This window comes from Astatotilapia calliptera, chromosome 12 (genome assembly GCF_964374335.1).
Source record: "Astatotilapia calliptera chromosome 12, fAstCal68.1, whole genome shotgun sequence".
Classification (NCBI taxonomy): Eukaryota; Metazoa; Chordata; class Actinopteri; order Cichliformes; family Cichlidae; genus Astatotilapia; species Astatotilapia calliptera.
The window spans coordinates 21666048-21681937 of NC_137433.1; the positions used below are offsets into that span (position 1 = coordinate 21666048).

At 42.7% G+C, this 15890-nt stretch overlaps 1 protein-coding gene across 1 annotated transcript in view; it reads right to left on the reverse strand.

Annotated features, from left to right (window-relative positions):
• Nucleotides 1-473: 473 nt before the first annotated feature.
• The window catches only part of ank1a (ankyrin 1, erythrocytic a), an 83722-nt gene continuing 68305 nt past the window's right edge, over nt 474-15890 (reverse strand). The window contains exons 32-45 of the mRNA XM_026187581.2: nt 15660-15756; nt 15257-15485; nt 15025-15153; nt 14794-14913; nt 14629-14713; nt 14388-14462; nt 13994-14125; nt 13705-13860; nt 8020-8659; nt 7549-7897; nt 4803-4886; nt 4362-4514; nt 3050-3148; nt 474-812 (exon numbers count right to left, since the gene is read on the reverse strand). Of these exons, the coding sequence (XP_026043366.2) occupies nt 3077-3148; nt 4362-4514; nt 4803-4886; nt 7549-7897; nt 8020-8659; nt 13705-13860; nt 13994-14125; nt 14388-14462; nt 14629-14713; nt 14794-14913; nt 15025-15153; nt 15257-15485; nt 15660-15756 (2321 nt within the window). The 3' untranslated portion in view covers nt 474-812; nt 3050-3076. The remainder of the gene's footprint in view (nt 813-3049; nt 3149-4361; nt 4515-4802; nt 4887-7548; nt 7898-8019; nt 8660-13704; nt 13861-13993; nt 14126-14387; nt 14463-14628; nt 14714-14793; nt 14914-15024; nt 15154-15256; nt 15486-15659; nt 15757-15890) is intronic.

A 15890-nucleotide genomic window follows, 5' to 3' on the forward strand; every position in this document is an offset into this window, starting at 1 on the left:
TGTACCTGAAACAGCAGCATCAGTTGCATCGCATAGGGATCTAGTAACAGAAACAACACGCGTAACACACAGTCACGTAAGAGCATTTTAGTGCATACAATATTATGTACACAACACTGATATCCTGGGGCGATAATTGTAGCTTTACTGGACTTAGAGACCACTCGGCCAGGTGTGAAACTAGTTTGTGGTGCTGATTGAGTGCAGCATGGAGGAGGAGGGGGTAACAGTTGCCTAGAGATGACGTAATTCTCAGTATTTTAGTGTCTCTTTTTCTTAAGTTAAACTCTTCACCACTGGGTTAGAAAATGGGCCGGTGGTAGCCTACATTGCATGCCCGTCCCATTAAGCGGTGTCTCCTCCCCATCCCGCCCCACCCTTTTAACCCGCCCCTGCATTCCCTCGGTATTTGTAGTTAAACACAGGCCATGCGGCAGCAGTCACTCATGCTGATACAGATAACAGGAAGCACGTTTTGGTTGCTAGTTTCTTTTTTTTTTGTTGTTTTTGATTTTTTTTGTCTGTCTGGTTTTTGTTTTATACGAAATCATGCTTCTAGCCTAGTAGTAGATATTTTTTTCCCACCATTTCTTAAAAAAAAAAAAAGTAATAAAAACTACAAGAAAATCTGTATCCTTTTTCTTCTGGTGCGTGCTGATAGTTGCCATAGCCACCGTGGTTGTCTTTGAGTTGGTTTCTCTTCATTTCCATCCGTTTGCCTTCTGATGTGTGGTCTTCCTCCCGTCAGCTGCTGCTGGTCATGTGTTCATGTAGGATGGTTTTGGTGAAGGGGTTGAATCCTGCGGAGAACTCTGAGGAGAGAGAGAGAACTGCAGTGATTTACAAGCCTCTCGATCGTCCTGCTACCGTGCAACACAGGTGGCATGCAAACAGCAACAAGCCAGTGCTAATGTGAGTGCCTTTGAATCCTGGTTATGCTACTATACTGCTTTATAGTGACTGAACGTTTTTCAGTTCCCTTCAGCTGATCCTCGTAACGTTCAAAGACTCAACGACACGTTAGTTCTGCCAAAGATTTACACGCAAATGGGGGCCAGCAGTGGTTTAACATTCAGCAGCGAGTCACTGGAAATATCAACAAGCTCAGGAATGTCATGGCATTTACGTTAGTGAGGGCAAGACACACACACGCACGTACGCACGCACACACATTATAGTGGCTCCATTTCTCCACACAAGATGCCTTACAGCTTTGACCTTGGGCGCTGTCATTTTACGATCTCTCTTCGCTGAGTGCACATTGCACCAGCCTTTTTACGGTGTTTCACAGCATGTCTGACAAAAGTAACTAAAGCAGTATACAGTGTGGTTGATGTACTGCCACACTAACAATCTCTTTCCATCAAACGTATGAAATAATATTTGTGTTCAATTTTTGCTTATGGACAATTTTATATATATATATCATAGAAAGAACAGACTTGATAGGAAATTTTTAATTATTCATACATTTTACTTCATACTCTGATGTAAATACGGCAAAGTGTTTGTCAGGAGATCATTCCTATGGTTTATTTAAGCTAAACTCAAGAGGTAAAAAAACAAATAGAAAAAAGATGACATTAAAAAGCATTATTGGATCATCAGTCATTAATATATCGATTAATTCCAAACACTAACTGTTTCTAGATAGTTCATACACTCACCGGCCACTTTATTAGATAGTGTTAGCACAAATATCTAAAGGAATTCATGTAGGCAAGGTTGCTAAAACCTAATGAATTTCAAACTGAGGATTAGAATGAGGAAGAAAGTTGATTTAAGTGACTTTGAACGTAGCATGGTTATTCATGCCAGATGTGCTGGACTGAGTTCTTCAGCAACTGCTGATCTTCCCATTCAAACATGTGCAACGTTTACAAAGTATGCTTGAAAAAATGTTAGGTTCTCTGTGTGAAAATGTTTTGTTGATGCCAGAGGTCAGAGGAGAATGGCCAGACTGTTTCAAGTTCATCAGTTGTCTACAGTGTCTCAAATAACCACTCGTTACAACCGAGATACACAGAAGAGCATCTCTGAACACACAACATGTCAAACCTCAAAGCGGGTGGACTACAGCAGCAGAAGACCCCTCTGGGTGCTGTAGTTTTTAGTTACTGTCAGTTAAAAACAGAAAAGTGATTCGCATTGGCTCTCTAGAGTCTAACAATAGAAGTTTGGAAAAATTTCTTGATTTCTGCAGCAGGATTTGAATGGCAGGGTAAAAATTTGGTGTAAACTCCATGAAAACATAGATACATCTTGCCTTGTATCAATGGATCACAGTTGCTGCTGGTGGTGTAATGATGGGGGACATTTTCTTGGCACGCATTGGGCCCCATAGTATCAAATGCATTAATTAAATGCCACATCCTACCACAGTATTGTTTCTGACCATTTCCATCCCTTTATGATCACAAGGTATCCATCTTCTAAAGGCTGATAATAACAAAGCTCAGTGGAGCAGGAGATTCACATCATGGCTGAGCAATTAACAAATCTGCAGCAACTGTGAGATGCTGTCATGTCAATATGGACCAAAATCTCTGAGAAATGTTTCCAGGATCTTGTTGAATCTGTGCCCCAAAGAATTAAGGCAGTTCAGAAGGCAAAAGGGGGCCCGAGCCAGTATTAGCAAGGTGTACCTACCAAAGTATCCGGTGAGTGTACATCACCTGGATTTGTACTAACTAAAACTCCAAATCTAAATCGATTGCAGTTTGTATTAGACACAGCAGACATTTGCAAGAGCTACCAAATCATTTTTCAAGCATTTAGAGTTTTCCTGACAGCACTTTTTTCCCCCTAATGCACACACACACAAAAATTACATCTGTATCTTTTTCCTTTTTATATGCGTTCATGTGTGTCATTTATATTTGAACTATTAAAGATTTAGGTGTCATTTAGCTGCGCCAGCGTCACACCATATGTCATAACATTAGTAATTATTGAATTAAATGTACATTCAGATGCATTTAATCCAGACAGACTGGATTAAATGGTGTTGTTCACAGGTCAGAGGAAGCACTGTGGGTCAGTCCCCTACCTGCGGGGACGCAGCACTCAGTCTGCCTCACTGCTTAACTCTCCGCAGACTGGCACATTTCACTATCTGAGCACCTTTCTTCACATCCACAGTATCGGGCTACATCAGAGGGTGGGGGAGGGGGTTGACCGCAGAACAGGTGCGAGGATTTAGAATAAGTTGGATGACAGGAGCAGAACAAGAGGTTGAGGTAATATTAGTAAGGGAGGGTAAAACAAAGGAGAGAGAGAGAGAGAGAGAAACAAACCCACAGAGGAGGCAGACAGTGTCACACGAAAAAAACGAGGGCATACAAACAGGGAGCACAAGACAGGAAGTGAAACAGAAATGTGAGGGACAAAAGAGGAAATAAAAAGAGGAAAAAAAGGAAGTAATAATGTATAAACAGTCAAGCAAGGACAGAAGTGGTGGGTGGCAGATGGAAAGCCAGGTGGTGGTTCAGAGTAATGTCAGATAAAATTTGCAAAGAACTTTTTGAAAAGCGTTCTTAAGCTTCAAATGGATGGGCTAGGCCACATAACACAGCAGTTTCAGGAAATTTCACACAATCACAACAACCCTGTTAATCTCTGCGTCTGGTGTATTGAACCTCAACTTACTCAATGCAATTAATATTTGACCTCAACTTGGTTTTTGACTGATTAAGGCACACTTTCACAGTTAAAGGACTATGAACCTTATTCAGTTGCTCAGTGAGATAACTGACAGGGAGAAAGAAACACTGCAAGGAACCACTATAAGTTCATTCACTCATTAATGTGCAAGAACCCCCCCCCCCCAGATGAACTGCATTTGTGGTTTAGTGATGACCAAAACAGTGAAACGCTCATGAACTGATCTACTGTGAGCCTCTTAAAAAATCAGAGCACCTGAGCAGAGTGGATCCAGTTGTTCTCTTACATGCAGATAATGAGCATGAGAGCGAAGTATATGGGTGGAGATTAATGTTATGGAAAGTCAGCAATCAGGCAATTAATCAAATACACGTCCCTCTGTCTTCTGTTGCAATTTAGTCCTGACACATAGTGGAAAATGCCTAACCTTTATTTTCCAAGATCACAAACAAACTTGTGCTTATGCAGGTTAAGTTGCACAAGGACCGTTGGGGGATGCCTGGGAATCCACAGTGAGATGAAACGTTAAAACTTACTGCAGCACAGACCCCAGATACTACATGGATTTAAATAAAACAGGGTATGTATCATCTGATCTAATTCAGAGCATTTAGGCTTTGCAGGCTGGCCGCACACCCGAGGTCATCACGGAAGCTCCAGGCGAGACAGAGAGCTTCGTCTGCAGATCAGAAGCCCACCTTGCTGCTGTCCCGACCCAAGACGGCGTAGCTCATGAACTGCTCAGCATCGGCGTCCAGCTCGTTGGCGTCCTGCAGCGAGCCTTCCACGCTCACCTCCTGAAACCCCTCCTCACCTGATCCCTTCCCTCTGCGCACCACCTTGCGCACGATCTATCGCAGACACACGCGCACACAATCGCACACAGAAGGGTGGGAGAGAGTGATGGGCGAGAGCAGAGAGTGTGGAAAAGGCAGTGAAAAAGACTGGATCGGTGAAATATGCTGGGGGAAAACAAAGCGTGGATTTTGCAGTGTCATGTGCGATGAACAACTTTGTCATGATTATTAGTTTAATAATCGTTCCGTAAAAAGATCCGTGAAAGTGTTGTGATGATAAAACACGATAAAAAAGTGAAAACGGAGACATTCGTGTTCATGGACGCAATTTAAATGGCTGACCTTTTTTGTGACAATGTTTCCATGTTCATCCGTGAAATGTTCCTCGCTCACTTGCTCCCCAGGAAGATCTTCAACCTCATCACCCTGAGGACAGAGAAAAGCTTTTTTGTAACCATAAACGTTTTGAACTGTGGCAATAAAGGCAGTTAAAACAGCCGTTGCTGCAGCGCTGTTTGCATGGCAGATAGGTGAGGAGCGGGTGAGGTTGCTTGTGAGAGAGAAAGTAAATCTAACAGTGGGGATCTTATCACTTATAGTTACAATTGATGAGGTTCATTACTACACAACAGTGTTACAGCCCCCTATAATAGCAGCATGTCTTTAGAGCTATTTATAAGTTCAAAGAAATTCCTGAAGCCGGACGCTCGGCCTAAGAACGAGTGAAGGTCGAGCATGTGGAGGCCTGTATGAAACTCTAAAATTGATCTTTATCTCAATTTATATCACACATGAAACTAAATAATAATTAAAAAAAGAAGTGACAAACCTAAAGGGTGCAAGTCCAAAGCTACAGCTTATGTAACACCTACCCATAATAAAACAATCAACGTGTAAGGAAAAGTAAATCAACTACATCTTTAACCTCAGATTTAAATACAAAGTCACCAAAAAAGAAGAAACAACCAACTATTCATGTCAAATCCAGCTATATATGAACTATTTGTATCTAGAGCATCAGTTATCATACAGAATAATTATGTTATTTCTATACAACTTTTAAGCAGTTTCAGTATGCTGTGCACTTTAGGTTTAATCTGTGTAACAGATACACAATGAAATTTCATACTGGCTCCGGCCTTGGATTTTTCAGAAACATAATATCCTTTTCATTTGTATTTATTATCCCTCATTTTAAAAGCTTTCTGGATATTAAGGGAAATTTATCTATTATATGCTTTGTACATAATTTCAATTATATCATAATCCACCAAATCTCAGTGTGATTTTCAGTGTACTTAACAGAATAAATAAAAAATGTGCTGTTTTATAGAGTTTGAGATACAATAAGAAGGAAATGGCAAAGAGCCAATGAGAACTTTTTATAGAACTGGAGTCCAAACTTGTTGAGCTGAAGACAATCTATTTACAGTATATCTATAAAAGCAGAAGATATATTTAGTTGCATCCTCAGTCATTTGATATTGTCATAGAAACAAACAAACATTGATGAAATCCCATCATTGTATGCCACGATTACTTGTGTCCATAATGCTGCACCTTCCCACTCCTCTCAGTAAAACCAGTCAAATAACTCACCACAAACCTATCCTGTATCACTTTCAACTTTTCTTAAATACACTGCATCATCCAAGAGTTCAGCAGCAGTGATTCCCCCCTGCTCTTTCATTTCTTTTTTCTCTCTTCTGCCACTAAGATCCTTTCTTCAAATTCGTGGATCTCAGTTTTGTTGTACCTTAAGAATGACTCTACGGCGGACGATTCTGGTGGTGACGTTCTCCTCTTCGTCGGGTACTCCCTCGATTTCACCAAGCTCGTGGTCCAGCTGAGTGTGTATGTAGGTGAGCACCGACCGCACCGAGCCACTGGCTATGTGGAGGACATTCTGACAGCTGATCACCAGGAACGCCAGCAGCACGAAGCTAAAGAGGAGTTCGGTAACTAGGGCCCACATTGCCCCACTTTGATCCCCAGTAAATCAACACGGTTGGCACAGAGCAACGCACGACTGCAGCCTCAGTCCCGTAGCTGGTGGTGACTCCTGCTTCTCACACTTCTCTTAGCTAAGGGAGAAGGTAACAGCTGCAGCCCTCTTTTGTCACTGGTTCAGCCAAACTGGTGTTTTCATTTCATTTCTGCCCTCCATTTGCTGGGGCCGTGGGCCCTTTTCTCCCCACGTCTCTTTCTCCTTCCTAGCGTCGAGTCACAACTATCCAGTCAAAGACACCAGATCCAACCAAAAGCAATCTTGGGAGGCTTCTATTCCCACCTCCCTCACTTTTTGACCATGTGATCTGTGAGCTTTAAATACCTCCATCAGAACGGCTCTGTGCGCTGTGGTAAGAACACTAAGAAACTTCTCACACATGCTCTAACTACAGCCTACACAACAAATTTCTCCTAAAACAATCATAGAATCTATTATGCAGCTGCCACCGCCTCCAAATTACGCTAAATGTGCTTTTTGGGTATCATTATGACCCACAAGAGGCATGAAGCCCACAAAGGCTCTGAAAGGCTCTATTTTTGTTCTCTCACAGTCTCACAGCTGAGATTGTCCCATACAGTGTGATGTGTCTGTGTTGTGCCAGAAAGTTAACATGTGGGAATGACTGAGGTTGGGATCGTGTAACGCGGGTTGACGAGTGAGAGCGCTTTCTATATTTGGCTGGACACGCTGTTTGTGCCCAAATTGGGCCTAAGACCACTGTGTGTGTTCTTGGCTGTGTGTTTACGTTTGCTGTATGATTCCAGGATCGACATAACATAATTCTGATTAGTGAGGTTTTAAATGGTGACTTCTAGCAGAGGAAGTATGAAAGCAACCGCTTGTGTGTATAACACTGTAATGATTTTGCTGTATCACACTGTTTCTCCCAGGTTTACCTCTGCTGGAGCAGTTCGCCTTTTTTGTTTACACCACAAGAATTTGCTAAATGCAGTTTAACTATAAATACGGTTGTTCATTAATTTGGTTCAGACTAAAATGTTTGCCAGACATGGTAAAAGGAGTAATCCTACTCACTGTGACCACTTTAAATTTGCACGGGTGGTTTAACGTGCTCACCTGGCCCTTCAGGCGGACATCATCCCAGGCCCTCAGCTCTGGTACCCTGTGTGGAAAGCCCAAACCCTTCTCAAATGGTTGGGTACCTCTGAAGTGCCCCCTTAAGATCTCAGAGTGCCCCATGTCCCTCACAGGCTGAAGCAAGGCCTCCTGGGACATTCGGGAAGGGTCTCCATCCACAGCGTTACGCACTGATGACATCATGGTTTCCATGGTTTGCCTGGGTTTAGACTGATTGCCCACCCAAGCCTGAGTAGGGTCAGTGACAGGGATCCATCCCGGGCCTGTCTGCTCCTGCAGGTAAGAAAGGAAAGATCCTCCACCACCACCGTTTCCCCCATTGCCTGACCTGAAAAGAGATCAATGAATTCATTAGGAGGTGGTACATCATAAATATTTACTGATAGTGTTTTATAGCCCCAGGTTATATGACGTCACACCAACTGAGAGGCATACAGAGCTCGTACTCACCTGTCTCCATTCCGATCTGCAGCACTGCTCAGACCAGTTGACTCACTCAACCGAGCATACACCCTTTGCTGTCCTGCAACAAGAGAAAGCCCTTCCTCTGAGCCCATCCCGCCTCCTCCTCCTCCTCCAGTTCCATCACCACCAGTCGTGCTTGTGACGGCTGATGCCTCTGAACTCGCCTCTGACCCCTGACCATTGTTCAGCCCGTTAAGATTGATCCCAGCGATGGTACCCCCGAGCGAAGCTGGTGTGGTGGTGCTGAGCGAGTCAACGCCCATCTCTGAATCGTCTTCGGGCAGCTCAATGGAGCCACTCAGCACCCCACCCCCTCCGCTGGCTGCGCTGGCCTGACTGGCCGGCCGACCTAGACTTCCATACGGCAGCCCCAGCAGACCCTCCGAATCGTCAGCATTGCTGCATTCCAGCGAGGAGTCCTCCACAGCCACCAAGGAAGGGCTGTTGCCTGAGGGCCACACCTGTACATCAGACATCTCCATCAGGGTGTCTTCTTCTGTGGTGGCAATAGGTGCACAGTCCAGGCTGGAGACCTCCTGCCAGTAAGGCTCAGCACCCAGCGGGGAGGGCAGGCTGTACTGCATGGAAGCTGGTGAGAGAAGCTCTTCCTGCGGCAGCCCATAACCTGGAGCGAGACAGAGAGAGGCACACTGACACCCGGCCCCCCGCCTCGCTCCCCACCTCACCCCCCACAGCATCAGGACCCTGGGAGGGGGGGTAAGTTCCCCTGGCCAGTAGCTGGGCATTTAGGGGAGGAGTAGAGGAGGCTGAAGGGACAAATGGGAAAGGAGTGGGGATGGAGGGAGTGGAGGGCCAAGACAATAAGAGCTAGAATAAAGGTGCAAGGAGCTAAGGTCATGAGAGCAAGGGCAGCTTTTAGAAGAGAGGCTGTCAAGCTCAATCAGCCAGCGCTGACAGTAGCAGAGCAGCAGCGGTAGCAGCAGCAGACACAGCCAGCTGAACCAGTAGGCTGAGACTGGGGTTCGAGGCCGGCAGTGGCTGATGCTGCTCTGCTGGCTGCCACCTGCAGGGAGACGGAGAGGGATTATTGACACCTGTCCAGCAGGGACACACAAACACACACCCACTCTGTCTCACACCCACACCAGCACTCACATACGCTCACACTTGTATATGCATGCACTCAAACCCACTCAGAAACAGGCAGGTTAATACCGGTGTCAGGCTGGATGGCATGCTCGCAGGCAATCGCATTTTCTCGCATACACGCACGCATTCTTCACACAGCTGCTCTCTCACTGACTCATACTGTTTTTACAGTGCATTCAATATAACACAACTATGTAAAGATAAAACATAGTAGTATTCAAATTTATGCAAACAAATTACAACAGACTTCAATTTTCTTCTGCTAGGAAAGCCACAATGTTGCTGCCTCAAACAAATTTCAAGTGCAAATATATAATTTAGTAAAACTTTGTGTTAGTAATGAGCTGCGGACTCAGGTCACTCCTACAGCCGTCTTCTGAACAACCTTCGATAAAATATGTTTTTTTTTTCTTTTTCTTTCTTTCTTATGAAACCAGACCTGGCACAACTGAGTACAATGTCCCAGAAAGCATTAAAAAATATTGCAGTAGTAACTTCATGTAACATGCTAAAAATGAAAGAAAATCTAGATGAAGACTACACCTAAGTCTATTTTGCGAATATTAACATTTATATTTTCTAACCTGATTATACTAAATTTGTAAAGAGTGATAAACCTTTACAACATAAATATGTGAACAAATTGAAAAAAATGGTAATGCAGGTAAAGCAAAACATGAGTATCAGTATGACTGAGCACTAAAGGACATACTATCCATATGCAGCACATAGATTACAGGAAGCAGAGGAAATGATTCTCCTTAATGTTTGACTCAGAGAGAGCGAGAGAGAGAGAGAGAGAGAGAGAGAGAGAGAGAGAGACCATGCGTATGTACTGTACAGTGGTAAGAAAGCTGCAGAGTGCAGGCTGCTGTAACTTGATTCATGGCCAGCAGTAGAGTACTGCTGAGAGTGCAGGCGATATTTGAGACACCAAGCCATCGAAAAGACCCTTGTCCTACTTTCTTTTTCACATCCCAACTGCTTTCAGTTATGTACAGTTGATGATAAACTCTGACTTCTAGTTTGTGATGTAGTTCTTTGACTTATGAAGATTTAGTCTAAACCAGATACAGAACATCTATACACTGCAGGCGTTTCATTTTCACTTGCAATCAAATTTATAGTACTTCAGTGCTACTGTACAAGATTCAAACAATCATTTGGTGTTTATTTAGGTCCCACAAGATACCAGGGCATCTGCTTTAAGAGGTTTAAAGTTTAGAGGCTTCAATTATATTCACTTTTAGTCTTCAAATGCATATATGATTGCCTGATGCCTGAATATATGATTATTAGAATTAAGATCTAATGACAAAGAACTCAAAACCAAATCAACCAAATAAACATGACTATCTATCTATCTATCTATCTATCTATCTATCTATCTATCTATCTATCTATCTATCTATCTATCTTTCTTTTAGGATATTTTGTGTTTGTGCTTTGTGGTAAGACCAAAAAGGAGGAAATAAGAATGTGAATTTGTAACTAACTGAGTTTGTCATCCCTCTCACTTTGTGGCAGTAGATTTGTAAATAACGAGAAAAGAAAGAGATCTGGGGAGAAAATTTAAAATAATAAAAAGTGTGAAATATGGAAAATGTGTCTGACAGATGTATGTACAGAAACATATATATATATATATATATATATATATATATATATATATATATATATATATATATATATATATATATATATATATATATATATATATATATATTATTATAAATAAACGATACAATTTTTGCCCAGTAAACGGGCACATATATGTATGTGGAAGCCACAAAACATTTAAAAAACACGTAGAGATGCTCACACCGATACACGCACACATACACACATAGAGACATATAGACTTCACAGTAATCAATGAGCACATTTAGAAACAGTTGGAGAACAAATTCAAACTGAACATCTCAAAACTCACAGAGACATCAAAGATAGATAGTTGCACAACATAAGATGGACACGGTTTACGTAGAATTAGCGACACACAAAACGATCACAGCATTCATACATGAACAGCAGACACAGTTCACAAAAAAAGGTCTGTGGCCTTTCTGTATCCCCTTTTAAGACAGATCATTGAGGAGTAACAGAGACAGACTGTAGTCATTCTCAGTATACATGCCATGCAAAGACACATGTCTGTTTGTCAGGCAACGTTAGGCACTGATGCAGCATTTGAAGCTTTATCTCCAACAGTCCAGTCTCAGAGCGAGCCCTCCATGCAAACACGAGGGAGATGAGCAATGAGCGAAGTCTTGTTCACATGCCGACATGCAGGAGAGCAGGGAAAAAAAGGGATGGGAAAGGAGGGAAAGGAAGGAGTGGGAAACAGAGAAGAGCAGCAAGAGAGGAAGAGGAATATAAAACAGGGTGATGAACACAGACAGAAACAGTGAGAGAGAGTGAGGGTCACCTCCCCCCTCCCAGTGGGTGCTGAGTACACAGTCTGTGTGAGGGGTATCTGTCACAGAGTGGACACTTAAGAAAGGTGGGGTTTTCAAGAGTCAGGAAAAAAAGAAAAAAAAGAAAAATGCATTTGTCGCAAAAAATAAAAGCTTAAGATGTGGGTCAGAGGTCAACATGAGGTCAGAGTTCGGAGAGGAAGTGAGAAGGAGGAAGAGTGGGGCGGCTAGGCTGCAGATGACCAGAGAAAAACAAAGAGAGGGACAGAGTCACAGGGAATGAATCAGGGCTCCCAAAAGCACATTCGGTGCACCAACGCTACCTCTAAAGACTCAAACTAAGTCCCATGCAGACACAGGCAGACAGAGGTCTAAAGGAAAAGGGGTTACTCTAGTATGATCAAGTGTATGCTTTGTTTAGTAACCTGGAGTCGCTTTTGAATAAACCTTTGCTTGCTTTTTATTTCAAGTTTGAAGGAATATTTTCTGCAAACACAGTACTTTAAAAAATAGAAATCGCGTTTGTTTTTGTGGTGATGGGGAGTCTATAGCGGACCTGATTTTAAATAATCACTGACATGTTTCAATATCCATGAATTTCCTTCCCTTTCTGTCCAAAGTGTCAGATGAGAAGATTGATGCCACACATTTCTGCAGTTAAAAAGCAGCTGGTTAGCTCAGCTTAGCATAAACGTGGAGAAAAAAGTGAGGTATAGTTAGCTTCTGTCCAGATGTGAAAGCAGTTCATTAGTGTCTTTTTTTTTTTTTTAACTTTGTCCAAAGTTTATAGGTCTACGCTGTGGTTTTACTGAGGTTACCTGGTTAAAAATAAAGCCAGGGTTGCTAGCTGCTTCTTCCAGTCTCTTCTCCCTTCATGCTAAGCTAAGCTAACATGCAATGAGACATTATCTTCTCATCTAACTTCTGTGAATAAAGTAAAAACTGAAAATAATTATGTGCGCATTGTTCTTTATTTTTCACCACAATATTTTTAAATACTCTTTTCTTTTTTTTTTGTTGCTTGTTTTTACTTTTGCTAGTTTCACTCTTATTCACTGAAAAGTCATGCTGGGTGCCTCACTCTATTGATGTGACTTTAGTAAGTACTGAACTAGATCGTAAATCATAAACCTCTTGATTATTTTTTTTCCACTGTAAAATAAGTCAAGTAAACAATATCCAGTTTTTGAAATCCGCCAAGTCAAAGCAGGAACGACCTTTGGGAGGCAAATAGCCAAAAAGACAGACAGACAGACAGAAGAGACAGATACAAAGTTATCAGATTCACTGCAGCTGTGATCTGAGCGTCTCCCTTTTCACGCTTTAGCCATCATGGTCACATCCGTATGCATTGTTACATCTCTCTTTATTGCTCCAGTTTTCACGGAGAGGACCTATCACCTGTCCGACTAACTCATCATCTGCACTCGAGGCAGAGAGGAGGAGCCAGTCCAGGAAGACGGGGAGCTCACAGCAGGCCAGATGTGAAAATGGAATCAATAAGATGTAGGGTATGCACGTGTGAAGGAAACCATGAGGAAAAGACTGAGGTCTGACAGTTGGTAAGAAGGCCAAATGTGCGAGGCTTTACTTGTGATCTACATGGACTCATCATGTATGACAAGGTGTTTTTATAGAGAATATGTCATGCTAAATGACAACACATTTTATAGAATTTTTTTTTATGATGCATAAAATTATTGTGAATTAGAATTGGAATTAAGCTCAGAACATCTTAACTACCAAACAAGCAAGAAAAAGACTAAACTCTGAGGATAGGAGAATGGAATAACTGAACCAATACACCATTAACCCCCTGAAGTATACCATTTAATTAAGGTTTCCTAGGTACTTCACTGCATTTCTATATTACCCTTTTTACAGTAGGAGTGTCCTGAGTCCCTCTGTGTGTTGCTGAGGTAAAATCCTGCAAAAGTTTGAGGCAGCTTTAAAACACAAGAGCATCACAGAGATTAAATAAGAAGGACATTGGGACAACAGAGTCATTTAGAGGGAAACAAACTTGACTTCATCTTCTGGGGAGTTTGGGGAAAGAGGTGCATGTTTATTGGAAAAGTGGCTGGAGATCAAGGAAATGGGACAGAAATGAGACCAGGCCATGGGATCTGGGGAGGGCGCTTACCATTGGTCATACCAGGGGACAGATGGTCTCTCTCGCTGTGTCGACGTCTGTTGACATCACGGGATCCTTGTCTCACAGGCTGAGGTGGCTGGCCCTCCAACATGTTGATGATGTCCATGCGGTCGATGCTCTTCAGAGCTGTGTACAAACTCTCCACTGCAGTGAAAAAAAGGAGTCACCGGCATGCATGGAAGAAAGAAGAAGAGGGGTGGGTTTCTAGAAATCATAAAAGTGTAGCTTTGAGTGAAGTGAAATGGCAAATGTCTACAGCAAATTTAGATTTACTGACTCTTTGCCCTCTTGCCCTCGAGAGTGGCCCACAGGTTGAGCAGTGCGGAGCTCTGCTCCAGCAGTGAGTTTGGATTCTCCACACGAATCTTGTTAATGTCATCCACACTCAGCTGAAGCTCACGTGCCAACTCTGTTTAGAAAGTGACAGAAGGAAGATCAAGAAAGCAGGAGAAATATTTATATAATTTGGCATATGAGTCACGCCGATGAGGCGTACACAGAAGAGAAGGAACAGTCTCTGTAAAATAGCCACGGCTCTTGGCAGAGAAAATAATTAGTTTCATTGGCTGGGCACCATGTGTTAACTTTGTTTAATCAGCAGCATGCTAGCAAACTTGTCAGACATAAGATAAACACGGATGGTTTACCGCACATAAAACAGATCCACTCACCAGCCCAGCTCAGTCCCAACTGTTCTGCAATTACAGCCATCTTCAGCTCTGTCCTTTCCATAGCACTCATTGATGCTGCAGAAAACATAAATATAAAGCTGAGATGCTTAATGATTCTAGGCAGGCTGGAAATTAAGTGCTATGATAAGACATAATGAAGCCATCATCATGTATTATACATTATTCCCTAGAAGGTAGACAGATCTAGTTACATAAAGAAGTGAGAGTGAGAGACTCGTACCCATTGCAGGCTCATTTAGAGCACTGTATCTTTCTCTTAAAGCCAGCGGGGTGAGAGTTCGCCTTCGGTCTTCACTCCCAACAATCTGAAAGAAAACATCAATGCAGTCGGAAATCTCGGAAGAAATGTGAACAAATACATTGAAGTTGTCTTTTAAAGCTTTACCTTGATACATGGAGGCATAGCGATGTTGAGGTTGCAGAGCACATGCTGGCTGTCTTCATACTTGGTGGATTTGCGAAGGAAAGACAAAAATCCAGTGGGCTCTTTACTACTGTCCCTCACCTTAGACGCAGAGGTTAAAGGTTAAAAAAAAATATGACAGATGCATGAGTAGAGAAAGACCTAATGGAGTAACAAAGAAAATAAAACTGAAGACAAGTCAAAAGGCAACACCTTAACAGAGACAGGAAGTCGATTATCTCTGAAGGCCTGGAAGCTAAAGCAGCGAGGCTGTTGGGTGGCCTTCCTCACCGGAACAAGATTCCCTGAACACTCCAGGTGAAGTGGCATTCCTTCCATAACCTGTAATCACAGAGGCATTAACACATGTACAAAGAAGTAATCCAATAAGCACAACATGGCCCAAGAACTCGATTGTCCTGTGTAAGAAGGTCTCTGAACTGACCTCTATGTCCCTGCTGCGAGCCACCTCTGTGAAGTTCTCATGCTGCTCCAGAGTTTTATCCATCTTGTCATCAGTCATGCAGTAGCAGCGCAAACGGCCCTCGCGTAGCTCATTCATTTTTGCAAACACCACAAACTTGGCCATGTAAGGTACGGCCGACAGCTCCCTGTACAGCAGGTTGGCAAAGGACACAGCCTCGGCTGTCCGAGGACAGTCTGCGAGCCAGAATCTGGGAGAAAACGATCACGTTCAGTCACATGCATCTGTTCTTTGTCTCTTTATAATCACAGCCAAGCTGCTTACTGCAGTGGTTGTAGATGGCAAAGAATTTGAATAATCTTTCTTTTTTCTGTGTTATGATGACAAATATAATTTCACTGCACATGCTGCTATCTGAACTTACCGTGCAGAAACATTGGTTGTGAAACTGGCACATTCACTAGCATAGATAAGCTTAGTAGTGCCAGTAATGTCCTCCCATTGAGCTGGGGCTGTACCACCTGGGAGTCACAGAGAATGAGAGAGAGCACACCGAGTGATCAGCAGTCATAAAGAGTAAGTCTAGTGATGGCAGCATTTTAAACCAAGTATTTTAACCAAGCCTGACTATCAGCTGCATACACAAATCTTTCTT